Source organism: Ranitomeya imitator, chromosome 2 (genome assembly GCF_032444005.1).
Source record: "Ranitomeya imitator isolate aRanImi1 chromosome 2, aRanImi1.pri, whole genome shotgun sequence".
In the NCBI taxonomy this organism is placed as follows: Eukaryota; Metazoa; Chordata; class Amphibia; order Anura; family Dendrobatidae; genus Ranitomeya; species Ranitomeya imitator.
In genome coordinates, this window is record NC_091283.1 from 380,349,723 (window position 1) to 380,365,652 (window position 15,930).

The 15,930-nt window shown below is 40.8% G+C and overlaps 1 protein-coding gene across 1 annotated transcript; it reads right to left on the reverse strand.

The window, feature by feature from the left end:
- Positions 1-398: 398 nt before the first annotated feature.
- Positions 399-9,263, reverse strand: LOC138666628 (zinc finger protein OZF-like). The gene is made up of 4 exons (XM_069754824.1): positions 9,190-9,263; positions 7,624-7,772; positions 2,264-2,530; positions 399-2,217 (listed from the first exon to the last, which is right to left on the reverse strand). Exons 1-4 carry the CDS (start codon positions 9,261-9,263, stop codon positions 1,517-1,519), a joined length of 1,191 nt encoding a protein of 396 aa, XP_069610925.1. The 3' UTR covers positions 399-1,516.
- Positions 9,264-15,930: the final 6,667 nt, after the last annotated feature.

Here is a 15,930-nt window from a genome sequence, read left to right on the forward strand (position 1 = left end):
AGATGAGTCATGGCTGGAAGAAGTTGTGTTGTTGGTCTGGGCCAGATGGAAAAGATGAGCGACTCCATCAAGAACATTAGCTGTAAGTCACCATCTATAACTGCACTAAAATCTCTTACATGTTCTGCAGGACTGGTATCTATCATTTTATGGTTACCATATAATGAGGAGTAATATCAGTGTCAGTCTTTGTATAGTGATTTATTTTCAGTAACGGCATGGTCATCTGCTGAAATTCCCCTATACCCACTATGGGGTGCGGCACCATAGTTGGAAACATGGTTACCTGGTTAGGGGCCCACTCAGAAATTTAGCCCTCTGAGCCGAATCCCTAACTATGCTTCTGTGCTGCCCAAAAAGATGATCGTCAACAGAGTAAGAAACTGATAGACTAAATGTATGAAAAGCTTCTAATAATAACAACAATTTTTTATTTCTTTAGCGACAACAGCACGCCTGCAGCACTTTACAATTCAGAGTGGACATGTACAAATAAGATAAAACCTTACAGAGTAACACACAGTTCACATAAGATAAGTGAAAGCCCTACTGTTATGGAAAAGAAGGGTGGATATAATGGTCACTGATATTATTTATGGAATTGTATTTTTGTACATTTGGAGCTGTTTGGTTATTATTCTCAAACAGATGAAAATAAATAACGGAGGTGGAAAATTGTAAGCTTTTTATTTAGTTGCATAATAATTCTGTACTATAATATTTGGCCAATAATTCTGCCCACATGGATATCCACGCAAGTCAAAATAGAACTTTTACTTTCTTAAATATTCAGGTTTCATTTTTAGCCTTTTGGATAGAACAGCAGCACTGGAGTCGTTCACTAATAAAATTAATCAAAAATACAAACTGCCTCATAATTGTGCAAACAATCTATGCAGAAATATGGAAAATTTGGGAGGGTTCACTAACTTTCAAGCACCACTGTAAATCATTATTTAGTGTTTTAAATTGTTTTACATTTCTCTTGTATGACACGGGACTTTACTTTTATTTTCTTTCTTGTACAATTTGCCACCTCTTCTGATATTAAATTAATAGATGAAATATCCTAATTCCTGAACAGGAAAATTACTCATCCTTGTGTCAATTACTCATCCTTGTGTCAATTATTTAATGTGCAACAAGATTTGATTAATTTGCAAAATATTTCCCACATTCTGAACATGAAAATGGATTCTCCCCTCTGTGAATTCTCTTGTGTCCAGGAAGAGTACATTTATCTCTACATTTCCCATTTTCTGAATCTGAAACTGGCCTCTACTCTACACTTGAATTTTCTGATGTTTAACATGTCTTAATTTATTACTACAATATTTCTCACATTATGAACATGAGCATGGCTTCTCCCCTGTGTGCATTCTCTGATGCTTTGCAAGATCACAGTTTATAGAATAATATTTCTCTCATTCTGATCATGAAAATGGCTTCTCTCCTGTGTGAAATCTCTGATGTATTAGAAGCCAATTAAATTAAATCATTTCCCATATTCTGAACATTAAAATACCTTCTCCCCTGTGTGATTTCTCTGGTGTATGATGAGATTTCGCTTATTTCTAAAACATTTCCCACATTCTGAGCAACAAAAAGGCTTCTCACCTCTGTGAATTCTCTGATGTGTGACAAGATGTGATTTGTTTATAAAACATTTCCCACACTGGGAACACGAAAATGGCCTCTCGCCTGTGTGAATTTTCAAATGTGTTACAAGATTTGATTTGTTTGAAAAACATTTCCTACATTGGGAACATGAAAATGGCTTCTCCCCTGTGTGAGTTTTCTGATGTGTAACTAAAACAGATTTATAATTAAAACATTGCCCACATATCGAACAAGAAAATAATTTCTCCCCTGTGTGAATTCTCTGATGTCTAACAAGATTTGACTTATCTGTAAAACTTTTCCCACATTCTGAACATAAAAATAATTTCTCTCCTGTGTGAGTTCTCAGATGCCTAACAAGATGTGATTTTCCTGTAAAACTTTTCCCACATTCTGAATATGAAAATAAGTTTCCCCATGTGTGAATTCTCAGATGTCTAACAAGAATTGACTTATCTGTAAAACTTTTCCCACATTCTGGACAAGAAAATAATCTCCTCCATGTGTGAATTCTCTCATGTCTAACAAGATTTGACTTACCTGTAAAACTTTTTTTCACATTGTGAACATGAAAATAAATTCCTCCCTGTGTGAATTATCTCATGTCTAACAAGAATTGACTTATCTGTAAAACATTTCCCACGATTTGAACATGAGAATGGCTTCTTTCTTGTGTGATCTCTTTGATGGTCATGATAAATTCTGTTATTTTCATTTTGCTTTACAATTTGTGATGAATCAGGAGATGGAACAAGTTCAAAAGAGTCAGTTGATAGACAATTACTCTGTAGGGCTGGAGGTGTATCTGGGACTATGACATTCACTTTATATGTATCTGGTGTAATATTATGATCATCTTCTTTAAAATCTGAAAATATCAAATTTTTCTCTATGCTTCTGGTACAGTCATCTGCCAAAAATAAAATCAGTTTTATTATTTTTAAACAACATTCCTTGAAAATATATATCAATTCTTATTTAGCATATAATATTTCATAGCATTTATAATTATGATTTGTAGTAACATTCAATTTTCAACTGAACAAGACAGTGGCATCAAAACTATATTCTATATCATTAGTAGAAAATGATCTTGGTTTGCTCTTGATTTGCTTCCTGCCTCATCTGTTGCTTAGACATCTACCTGCCTGATTTCTGTGTATGACCTGAATTAATCTTTTACCTGTCTTCATAACATGATCGCAGCATTCCAGAGCCCCTCCCATGACACGGGGTCCCGATCGCTGCCATGGAGACCCAATGTCGTCATGACGAAATCCGGGTCTCCAGACCTGAGAGGCTTCCTGTCATGCGCAGTGATGAGCCGGAAGACTCTCAGGTCAGTGTAACAGATCTGCATGCTGTAGAAGTGATCAGCCTGCACAAAATGAGTGTCCCATAGTGGGACACAGTGTAAAAGTAAGAATGAATAAAAAAAATAATAATAATAATTGTAAAAATATTTAAAAATAAATAAAAAATAATAATAAAAAAACAATATTTATTCCATCAATAAATAAATATTTGAATTAAAAACAAATCTAAACAATAAAAGTACACATATTTAGTACTACTGCATCCGTAATGACCCAAAAACAATGCTTTATCATCATACTGCCGAACAAAAAGTGGAATAACATGCAATCAAAAAGATGAATATTAATAAACATGTGTGAGGCAGTGACTCATGTCACAGTTCTTCCCAGGTTGTGCAAGGAGACTGATGAAGTCCATAGGTGTGCATGGTAGTCATGGATTTCTGGTCCGGGTTTTCCATGTGGATGAAAGCCACGGGTTTGTTTGTTAAAAACCCTGCAGTAAGAGGTATGGGTGTGTCAGGTGCAACGTCAGTGTCAGTCTGGTGTGCGCTGTTGTGCAGAGCAGAGGCCTGAAGTCGCTGGCTGTGTGTGTGTGAAGCAGCACAGGCCAGCGGAGGCAGCAGCTATGGCAGCTAAATAGCCTGGCACCCACAGCGTATACAGCGATGCAAGTTGTCCATGTTAACTGGTCTTGGATGTGGACAGTCCTGTGCCCGGAGTTGGATGTCCTATGCTTGAAAGAGGACTGGCATGTGTAACGATTGCAAACAGGTGGATATGGTGCCCGGCTGCTATCCGGAGGATATCCTGGGCTGTGTACGGCTGTGTGAGTAACGAGTCTGTGATACAGCGGTGCAGGACACCCACAGGAACTAGTCAGAGGAGGACTGGCATCTGTAGTGTCTGCAACAGGTAAAGCTGTGTTTGGAGACTGTAATATGGTGTGCGGTCGTCCCACGGATACTGGGCAAGGAGATGTCTGGCATGTTTAGGGACAGCAATCTAAAAGCCATATGATGTGTAGTGCTATAAAACGGGCACTGAGATGAGATGCAACTGTGTGTATTGATCGTTGATGACGTGTACTATAAAATGCTATGCACCTTTATGTGTGAAGTAACACGTTAAAGAGACTTTTGTGTTTGAACTTTGTGGTTCACTGCCTCTTCACTACGTACGGTGCTACTGCAGCACTACACATGGTACCGCTGAAAACGTAATCTTGTCCCGCAAAAAAACAAACCGTCATACAGCTCCATCAGCGGAAAAATAAAAAAGTTATGGCTCTCGGAAAAAAAGATGCAAAAATAATTATTTTTTATATAAAATAGTTTTTATCGCTGTAATCGTACTGACCCGAAAAATAAAACTGCTTTATCAATTTTACCACACACGGAACGATATAAACATCTCCCCCCCAAAAGAAATTCATGAACTGCTGGTTTTTGTTCATTCTGCCTCACAAAAATCTGAATAAAAAGCAATAAAAAATGTCATATGCCCCAAAAAAGGTACCAATAAAAACATCAACTCATCCTAAATGTGGTGATGCAAAAACTATTTTTTGAAATGAAAAGTGCCTTTTAGTGTGTGACAGCAGCCAAACATAAAAACCAACTATAGAAACTGAATATAAATAGTAAATCAAACCCCCATGTATCACCCCCTTAGCCAGGGAAAAATAATAAAAAATTTTTTTTTAATTTATTTCCATTTTCCCGTTAGGGTTAGGGTTGGGGCTAAAGTTAGGATTACAGTTATGGTTGGGATTAGGGTTAGGGGTGTGTTAGGGTTAGATTTGTGATTAGGGTTATGGTTAGGGTTGGGATTAGGGGTGTGCTGGGGTTAGGGTTGGAGTTAGAATTGGGGGGTTTCCACTGTTTAGGCACATCAGGGGTCTCCAAACGCGACATGGCTTCAGATATCAATTCCTGCAAATTCTGCATTGAAAGTGTCAAACGGTGCTCTTTCCCTTCCAAGCTCTGCCATGCATCCAAACAGTGGTTTTCCCCCACATATGGGGTATCAGCATACTCAGGACAAATTGCACAACAACTTTTGGGGTCCGATTTCTCCTGTTACCCTTGGGAAAATAAAAAATTGGGGACTAAAAAATCATGTTTGTGGAAAAAATATGATTTTTTATTTTCACGCCCGGGCTTTATAAACTTTAGTGAAACAACTAGGAGCTCAAAATTCTCACCACACATCTAGATAAGTTCCTTGGGGGGGTGTAGTTTCCAAAATGGGGTCACTTGTGGGGGTTTCCATTGCTTAGGCACATCAGGGGCTCTCCAAATGCTCGCAGACCATTCCATCAAAGTCTGCATTCCAAAACGTCACTACTTCCCTTCCGAGCTACAACATAACAATAACTTTTGGAGTCCTGTTACCCTTAGGAAAATTAAAAATGGGGGTGAAAAGATCATTTTTGTGGGAAAAATATGATTTTTTAATTTTACGGCTCTACATTATGAACTTCTGTGAAGCCCTTATGGGTTCAAAGTTCTCACCACCCTCTCAGATAAGTTCCTTGGGGGGTCTAGTTTCCAAAATGGTGTCACTTGTGGGGGATTTCCACTGTTTAGGCACATAAGAGGCTCTCCAAACTCGACACGGCGTCCGATCTCAATTTCAGCCAATTTTGCATTGAAAAAGTCAAACGCCGCTCCTTCCCTTCCTTGCGTCCAGTGGTTCCCCCCACATATGGAGTATCAGCATACTCAAGACAAATTGCACAATAACTTTTTTCCAATTTCTCCTGTTACCCTTGGGAAAATAAAATTGGATCGGAAGTAATTTTTTTGTGAAAAAAAGTTAAATGTTCATTTTTTTAATCATTCCAAAAATTCCTGTGAAGCACCAGAAGGGTTAATAAACTTCTTGAATGTGGTTTTGCACACCTTGAAGGGTGCAGTTTTTAGAATGATTTCACACTTGGGTATTTTCTATCATATAGACCCCTCTAAGTGACTTCAAATGTGATATGGTCCCTAAAAAATGGTGTTGTAAAAATGAGAAATCGCTGGTCAACTTTTAACCCTTGGACTTGCTAGGCGAAACAGGGGTGCTCTTTAGTGGCTCCCCAGCTGTCATGACAATCCTTTAATCCATTCTTCTCCTCATGAAGGATTCATTGCTTCAGGAGGGGAAAAAGGGGACAATTGGCAACTAGACAGACGCTAATTGGAAACATTTAAATGCCTCTTAGAGATTTTTTTTAATGGTTAAACAGCAGTAATTGGAGTTGGCTTTGGCTTTTAGATGTATGTGCCAAAATCTCAGTGGAATGATTCTGGAATCTGATGGAAATTTTTCTACACCTATCAGACTAAAAATGAGGATGATGCATTAATCAACCCCTTATGGACACTGCTATGACTTTACTTTCAGACTGGATTGCATATTTCATAAACTTGACCTTAAACATTCTTGGCTTCTTCTCCTGAAAGGGGAAAGGAACTTTGTACCACCAGCTGATTAATGTAGTTTGGAGTTGCACACTGCTATGTATCACATTTTGTATCAGATTGCATTAGCAGGCAAATCAATAAGCGCTCAATTCTGGCCACTCAAATCCAAAGCTTTGATGTCTCACCAACTGAACGATCCATGGGTCTTTTCTTTAATATAGGACTAAAGGTGTGGTTGTTAGGATCAAGGTTGAGTCCACTAAACTCAACCTTAAGTATACAGCCCCATAGAAGATGAATTAAATCATTGATCCAACTACTTTCCATCTCCAACTTCCAGATTCTTTCAAGACTTCTCATGTATTTCAAACTCCTTGCTCAAATTATATTGCTCCTCGGTAGATACAGCTAAGACTTCTCCTTCAGTTGTTATTGATAACCATCAGGAATTTGATATTCAACAAAACATTGATTCTAGCAAGGTAAAACGTACTCTCTACAGAATTACGTTCATTGGATAGGTTGTGGACGAGAGGAAAGATCATGGGTTCTGACATTGCTGACCATGTAAAGAAGCTGTTCTGATTCTATGGGTCTGCAGTCCTATACTAAAAGGGAGCGCTATTGTGAGTGGTCTCTTCACACTTCTACAAATGCACTACAGTTCCCGGTTGGGCTGGTGCATGATGCATGCCCAATATGCATGATCATCATTTATTTTAAAGAGTTTTCTATGATATATTAGAATTATTATTATTAATATTTTGAGAACTGGTCACTACTTTCCTGGAACTGAGTATATTAACATTTTTATTGTTAAGACAGTTAAGAGCCAGCCAGTGCTTAGTGATAAATTAGAAAGAATTTTTGTAATTGTGCAAATTTATAACACTTGACAGATTTGCAGGGAACTAGTGCAAACAATTTAATAGTACAAAGTCTACAATACTGAAACCTCCAATATTCTCCTTGAATGTGTAAATAAATTTGTCTGGACATTCTCAATATTTCAAAATGAAAACTGCTTTAAGATCTCATCATGGACCTTTGAATATAATGACATCCATGTCTTTTTGGACTTGGTAATTCTTCAGCCGTCTTCCAACTTCCAAGAGTTAGTCAACGATATTGTTCGAAACCTCTTATATGTCAGTGTTACTCAAGGATGATAACACAGTGTTTTCTCCTGTTTTCTCCCAATTTCAACACCCATTAAAAGAAGTTGAAAGTTTTCGTGGTCTTTTAGTGCTTGTTACACCCGGTCCCTGTACCTCTGCGGGGTCCCAGTCGGGTCTCAACCTGTGTGCCAGCTCCACGCTGTCCTGGTGTGGTCTCTGCCTCCCCATCCTCCTCTGCTTCCTGGAGCGCGCCCAGCAGGTTCTCGGACAGAGTGCTTAGGTCGCGCATGCGCTCCCGGTCTCTTAAAGAGACAGCTCACATTTTTAAAAAAGGTACTTCTGACCAATGGCGTGTTTTGGATCTCTATTTCTAGCGCCTCTACCATAGGGAGGGCGCCGGAGCAACATTGTTGCTCATTTCCGGTTCCTGCTAGCATGTGCTTCCGTCTCTGAAGTTCTCTGCCACTGCTCTGCTTACATTGTCTGTCTCCACAGATCATCAGCTACCTGTTACCTGGTTATCCTGGACGACGTCCGTTCTGTCTACGACAGTTCTGTCTCATCCCACCAATCTGCCATCCTCTACTCAGAACAACGCCAGTACCTACTTCTACCCGAACACCCGGTACCATCTGGTTAGCTCTACGACACCTGTTAAACAAGCTAGTCCGCCTGTCCCGCTGGGGCAGCTGCCACGAGTTCGGGGTCTATCTGGAGGTAGCACCAGTGTCCCTCAGGCATTTCATTCCGACCCTGTTCGAGGGGTCTTACCACAGGTGTCTGGGGCTCACATAGTCACGCCCCCTTCAGAGCCCCCCGGACCTTGGTCCAGAGGTTCCACATTAAACTTTAATAAAAACGAATGTGAACTTCACCACCTGTGCCTCCGTTTCCATTCATTACAGTGCTTTTCTTAGAACCATTGAAAATAGTCTTTGACAAAGCTGCCCAACTTGCATTAGGTTTTTGCAAGGCGCTGTTGATAATTACATGACAAGTTAACTTAATTTTTTACTTCTCATCCTCAATCCAAATTGAATGGGTCAATTAGTTTGGGCCTACAAACAAGGGCCTACTCTCCTTAACATAACAAGCAGGAAAATGTGGTGTGTTACAAGCTGCCCATTCCAATATCCCTTCAGATTATCAATTACCGTATATACTCGAGTATAAGCCGACCTGAGTATAAGCTGAGACCCCTAGTTTTGCCACAAAAAACTGAGAAAACTTAATGACTCGAGTATAAGCCTAGGGTAGGAAATTCAGAAGCTACCGGTAAATTTCAAAAATAAAAATAGATACCAATAAAAGTAAAATTAATTGAGACATCAGTAGGTTAAGTGTTTTTGAATATCCATATTGAATCAGGAGCCCCATATAATGCTCCATACAGTTCATGATGGCCCCATAAGATGCTCCATACAAAATACGTCCCATATAATGCTCCATACAGTTTATGATGGGCCCCATAAGATGCTCCAAATTAAAATATTCCCCATACAATGCTGCACAAAAGTTAATAATGGCCCCATAAGATGCTCCATAGAAACATTTGCCCCATATAATGCTGCACAAAGGTTGATTATGGCCCCATAAGATGCTCCATAGAAACATTTGCCCCATATAATGCTGCACAAAGGTTGATTATGGCCCTATAAGATGCTCCATGGATTATGCCCCATATGCTGTTGCTGTGATTAAAAAAAATCACATACTCACCTCTCGTCGCTCAGGCCCCCGGCACTTGCGATATTCAACTGTCCCCGTTCCATCGCCAGGCGCCGCTCTATCATCCCGGCTCTCTGACTGTTTAGGCAAAGGGCGGCGTGCACACTAACCACATCATCGCGCCCTCTGACCTGAACAGTCACAGCCAGAAGATGCGGAAGAAGGAGCGGCGCCCGGCGGTGGAACGGGGAGAGGTGAATATCGCGCAAAGCTTACCCTTCCCTTTTATACTCACCTGCTCCTGGCGTGGTCCCTGCTTCTCAGTGACAGATGGTCTCCGAGCATCGGCAGCTTGTATCGGTGGTCAGCGGTCACTGGTACCGCTCATTAAACTAATAAATATGCATCCATATTCATTACTTTAATGAGCGGTACCACGTGACCGCTGATCACTCCAGCGCCCGGAGACCATCAGAAATGCAGAGATGTGCCGGGAGCAGGTAAGTATGATTCGCCAGCTGCCGCTCGCCCTCCCCCGCCAACTCCCTGGGACAATGACTGGAGTATTAGCCGAGAGGGGCACTTTCAGCCCAAAAAATGGGCTAAAAATCTCGGCTCATACTCGAGTATATACGGTAGCTCATATGTCTCATCTTAGGTCATTAATATTAAATCATTTTCACTGGAGTCACTCTGTTAACTCAGAATGTTCTAGTCCTGATGCAAAATTAAGAGTCAAAAATATTATGGAGGAGATCCTCAGTAAAACTATTTTATCTCTGAGTGGAAAAATTCAATGCTGGACTAGTACATGGCCAAACTCTGTGCTTCCTCTTCTAGCCAAACTCTGGCATTTAGTGGTTACTACTCACCTATACAGTTATCTGTAGGAATCTCCTCTTTACACCGCTCATCACCCCTCACATATGTCTCTGTAGTATTAATATGGGTCAGATCTTTACCCTGAAACAAATATTGTAAAGGTCACAGAAAGATGGAGAAGTTGCATGAAATGATTTAAAAGAACTGAAAAGATCATAAATAAACAAAAGTTAAAAGACAGCAGTAGTTAGAACATAGCTGCAGGTCTCCTCTATAAATCTAACCTGTTGGCTCCTAATTTAGACCAGCAGTCTCCATAACCAGAAAATTGAGAGAAGATACAGACAACATCTAATGTCTATGATAAGCTTTATACAGTCATCTCCAAGTATAAACATAAAATGAATGATTATCAGAGTCAGCCATTTAGTAGCATATTGGACTTTCACTGACCTTCAGAATCTCAACAATTTGTCATGTCATATATTCCAGATGGAGGTACTTAGATGTTTTTAACAGTCTATTCAAATTTGTTCCTGAGATGCTCTATAGGATTAAGATCTGGAGATTGTGAAGGCTTAAGGTACCTTCACACATAACGATATCATTAAGGATATAATTGCAACGTCACGTTTTTTGTGACGTAGCAACGATCCTGCTAACGATATCTTCATGTGTGACAGCGACCAACGATCAGGCCCCTGCTGGGAGATCGTTGGTCGTGGGGAATGATCAGGACCTTTTTTGGTCGCTGATCACCCCGCTGTCATTGCTAGATCGGCATGTGTGACGCCGATCTGGCGATGTGTTCACCTGTAACCAGGGTAAACATCGGGTTACTAAGTGCAGGGCCGCGCTTAGTAACCCGATATTTACCCTGGTTACCATTGTAAAAGTAAAAAAAAAAAAAACTAAATACTCACATTCCGATGTCTGTCACGTCCCCCGGCGTCAGCTTCCCTGCACTGTGTCAGCGCCGGCCGGCCGTAAAGCAGAGCACAGCGGGGACGTCACCGCTCTGCTTTACGGCCGGCGCTTACACAGTGCAAAGAAGCTGACGCCGGGGGACGTGACAGACATCGGAATGTGAGTATGTAGTGTTTTTTTTTTTTACTTTTACAATGGTAACCAGGGTAAATATCGGGTTACTAAGCGCGGCCCTGCACTTAGTAACCCGATGTTTACCCTGGTTACCCGGGGACTTCGGCATCGTTGAAGACAGTTTCAACGATGCCGAAGTCGTTCCCCTGATCGTTGGTCCCTGGAGAGAGCTGTCTGTGTGACAGCTCCCCAGCGACCACACAACGACTTACCAACGATCACGGCCAGGTCATATCGCTGGTCGTGATCGTTGGTAAATCCTTTAGAATGCTAGAAAAAAATGCTTTCATGTTTCTGGCAGCACTGCATGATGAACTTGGAATGGCAAAATGTTTAAGTTATTCATAGTGTCCAAACATATATCCACAGAAATCAGAGGACCCAGCATGCGCCCAGAAAGCATTCCCAACACCATTACTCCACCTCCATCAGCCTGAAATTCTCCCAAGCAAATCACGTATTTGGGGTCACGTTATCGTCAACTCTCTATGGCAACGTGTGCGGTGCTTACACTATGAGGCTGCAGAAGTCCGCAGTCATGTACAATGACTTCAGATTTTGATTCTAAGCTTCTCCTGGCAAATCTATTAACGATGACCATGCCATGTTCTAAGTGGCTCAGATAGCTCAACTTTCCCATTCTACTGAGGATTTACATTGAAAACTGATCACTTTTTTTTGTTGCACTCTACAGTCACTAGTTTAACTTGCACAAGGGCTCCAATCAGGAAAAGGGCAGGTGTCTGTAATAAATTTTACATTCAGTGTATAATACTGGTGGATTAAACGAGACTGAACACAATACCTTCACAGTCATCAACACATCATATTGAATATCTCTCCATCTACCTCATGATCCTGAAGGGGACAGGGACATCTCTCTGGTGTTGTCATCTTACTTGATAGAACTGGAGGAAACGCATACAGGGACTGAATTCATTCTTTACATACAGATAATTATAGGCCGTGTGTATTTAGTCCTGTCTATTACCTGGTGATGTGAGGGGCTGGGGAACCTCCATCTTGATGTCCTTGTACAGATCTTTGTGTCCTTCTAAATACTCCCACTCCTCCATGGAGAAATAGACAGTGATATCCTGATTTCTTATAGGAACCTGACACATACAATGATACCATTATCTCCCCGATCCCTCCATAGTGTTACTGTATAATGTCCCAGCATTCCCAGCAGTGTCACCTCTCCAGTCAGCAGCTCAATCATCTTGTAGGTGAGTTCTAGGATCTTCTGTTCATTGATGTCCTCATGTGTGTGGGGGTGAGGTGGAGGCCCCTTGATTGGGCTCAGGGGTCTTCCCCATCCCTCAGACACAGAGGCCTGACAGCGCTCACTAGAGGTCTTCTTCACTGCTGTGTAATCCTAGTTATAGAAAGATACATTAATAAATCTCACTACAGACATTTCCAGAGTCCTCACCTCTCCAGTTGTGTCCACCTGTTATTCCCATAGATAAGAATGATGTAATGTGACGTCATCAGAATCGCTCACCTCTCCAGTAAGCCGGAAGAGGATCTCTAGGGTGAGGTGTAATATCCTCTCTGCCATCTTGTCCCTGTCCCTATCCATCCTTGTAGGGTCACTCAGGAGAATTCTTTTATATAGAAGATCTCCACTGAGAGGATCCAATATTGTAGGGACCTGAATGGGGAGAAGATGACGATGTAACATCATAAAGATCCCATGTAAGAAACCTCCGGAGCTGTTACCGGCGTCACATGATCACTACATCTAGTCATGGCCCCGTCCTGTCCCCAGGATAACACACAGTCCCATTACAGTATAGTCACATACAGAGATTTATCACATAATGTGTCCAATCCAGCAACATAAACACAGAACAAATCTAAAGGAAATATCTAAAATACCTGAATTTTTATTAACAGGGTTTATCCACTACTATGACAACCTCCTCTCAATTTGAATGTAGCCCCTGTTAAAATAAAACATCTAAACTCCCCTCCCATGCCGACAACTTTTCAGTGGTAATGCTAAAGTAGCATACGTCACTCCTAGAAGTGGTGTGAGAAGTGGTGCTCCAGTAGGGTATCCAGCCTGTATACAATAAAAAAGAAACTTGGCACTCAATTAGGTTTGCAGTGAATGGAGATTCTTTTATTTAGGTAGTCATAAAATCATAAAAGTTGTTAAACGTTTTAGGTCTTACTTTCAGACCTTCATGAGAACTGAGGAGGGGGGGAACAGAAAATAAAAAGTGGAATTATATAAAGAAAAAAGTTGAAGTTGTAGCATAATTATCATGATTATATACATTATGTTCAGATTCTTTATGTTTAAAGTTATTTTGTTGAACTCTGTGTCCTCTAATTACGTTTTATATAGAATTCATTACACAGCAGAATGCTATATCAAGAAAATGAAGGCAACATGCGTAATGAGAGGGCACAGAGTTCAACAAAATAACTTTAAACATAAAGAATCTGAACGTAATGTATATAATCATGATAATCGCTATAAAGTTTATGCTACATCTTCCAACTTTATTCTTTATATAATTCCAATTATTTTCTGTATACCTCCCCCCGCATTACTGATGAAGGTGTGAATGTAAGACCGAAAACATTTAACAACTTTTATGATTGCCTAAATAAAAGAAACTATCCATGTAAGACAAAAATAAAGAAAAGACGCAATAGCACTCACCAATCTGTAGCAGTTCAAACGTCCTTTATTGGAACATACAGTGAAAAATCTTCACGGCTCAAGGGAGGGAGTGAGAACAGGAGTGCGGCAGACTGTCCTGTCTGCCGCACTCCTGTTCTCACTCCCTCCCTCCCTTGTGCCGTGAAGATTTTTCACTGTATGTTCCAATAAAGGACGTTTGAACTGCTACAGATTGGTGAGTGCTATTGCGTCTTTTCTTTATTTTTGTCTTACATGGATACTTCGTTTCACGCAAGCACCTCCTCTCATCTGGGCGGACTGCCTATTGTCTTAGACTTTTCCACATTGAGCAGATAATCGCAGGGCAGTTGGGCTGTGCCGCTTACTTTCTTTCTTTTGTTGACTTAAATAAAAGAAACTACTCACCCTCACCTGTGCCGGCGCCGTTCCCGTTCCTGTGCTGTCAGCACTCACATTGCCAGGGTTCATGTGAGATTGTGTCGTCAACTGAACCTTGTGCCCAATCAGCGCCGGTGTCACTGTCCCCCCTTGGCGTATAAGTAATCACGAGGCAATGAAAGCTGCGGCTGGTTGCTCCCTTCCTCTTCACTACTTATACGTCCAAAGGGGGGGCAGTGGCGCCGGCGCTGATTGGGCGCAAGGTTCAGGTGAGGAAAAGTTGGAGGAAAAGTTACAAAATCTAGGAGAGAGGTTAGCTTCATTGAAAATCATTAAGGAGAAAGGATATCAGGACTCTTCAGACCTACAGATGACTACCCCTTACTACTGTGGGGACAAATGACACCGCAAGATACAAACCGGAAACCATCTGCAGTGACTTTGAAAACTTAGGTAAGAAAGTGAAAGAATTTGGGAGCACAGGTGGTCTTCTCTTCCATCCTTCCAGTGGATGTCCATGGATCAAGGAGGTGGAATAAGATTCTGCAGGTGAAATGGCTACGTTGATGGTGCCGTCAGCAAGGATTTGGATTTCTGGATCATGTAGTGAACTACCGACATGATGGACTACTTGCTAGTGATGGGGTGCACCTTATGAAGACTGGAAAACATGTATTTGGAAGTCGCCTTGCTACACTCCTCAGGAGAGCTTTTAACTATGTTAAAAATTCTTATTTCGCACATTTATTTAATCAGGACTATTCACCAGGTGCTTACTCTTAAAGAAAAAATGTCATGATATTCTCATAAAAAGTATAGTGGTTTATTGAATTGTCCGCAGAAAAACCACATTGCAGCAAAACATAAAAGTAGATGAAATAGTTACGAACAGATTGTCCATGTGTAAATATCAGCGCTTGTCTTGTTACTCATCTTTCCCAAAAGTCCTGAATGGTAAAACCGTCTATCTGTGTGAAATCTGAAGGTCATCATGGCTACCGGCTGCTGTTCCTTGTGTCTTGTCTCATATCCATGGAGAATGAATGTGAAGGCCGGAGGTGACAGCCCCAAGTGACAAAAAATCCCCCCACCCTCCTAAGAGACGTTATTTATATGTCTCCCACAGATCACATGTTCTCTGTATATGGTGTTAACTTATACTCTGAGCTACATACACAGAAATAGCTTTTGGTAGTGTCAGCAAGAAGCAATGTGCTCAGTACAGAATAAGAATAATTCAATTAATTAATATTTAACAAACTAGAACAATATGGGAAGGGAAGCAAAAGGCCAGAAACAGCCATACACCTGACAAATACTACTGAGAACTCTGCTATTAGAAGTGGAAGGGAAAAACAAAGACAAAAAAATCTAAATAATAAAAATATTGGAGAAAGAGAAACCACCCACAAACTAAAATGTTTCTAAGCGAATGCACAAAGCATGGGCAACAAACAAGGAGAATTGGAACTACTAATGCAGGAAAAGAAATATGATGTCATTGGAATCACTGAAACTTGGTGGGACGATACACATGATTGGAATACAAGGCTAGAAGGATACAACTTATTTGCAAGAAACAGACTTGATCACGAGGAGGAGGTGTCGCATTGTATGTTAGAAAAGCGTATATCTGCAAAGAGATTGAAGCTTCAGAGACATGGAGCTCTATGGAAACTGTTTGGGTAAGAATACAAGGACAGAACAATGGAAAGGACACCATTGTAGGCATTTACTACAGGTCGCCTGTGCAAGCTGTGGCATCAAATGGCCAAGTTCTCCAAAAAAACATTTCATAGTTGTCATGGGAGATTTCAACTATGCAGATA

Coding starts and splice junctions, on each gene's coding strand:
- LOC138666628 (XM_069754824.1), bottom strand. CDS start 9,263: ATGATAGAGCGGCGCCTGGCGATGGAACGGGGACAGTTGAATATCGCA. Junction 2,531..7,623: donor CCGACTGGGACCCCGCAGAG/GTACAGGGACCG, acceptor TATTTTTGGCAG/ATGACTGTACCAGAAGCATA. Junction 2,218..2,263: donor GCCATTCTCATGTTCAAATC/GTGGGAAATGTT, acceptor TAGACATGAGAT/AATTCACACAGGGAGGAATT.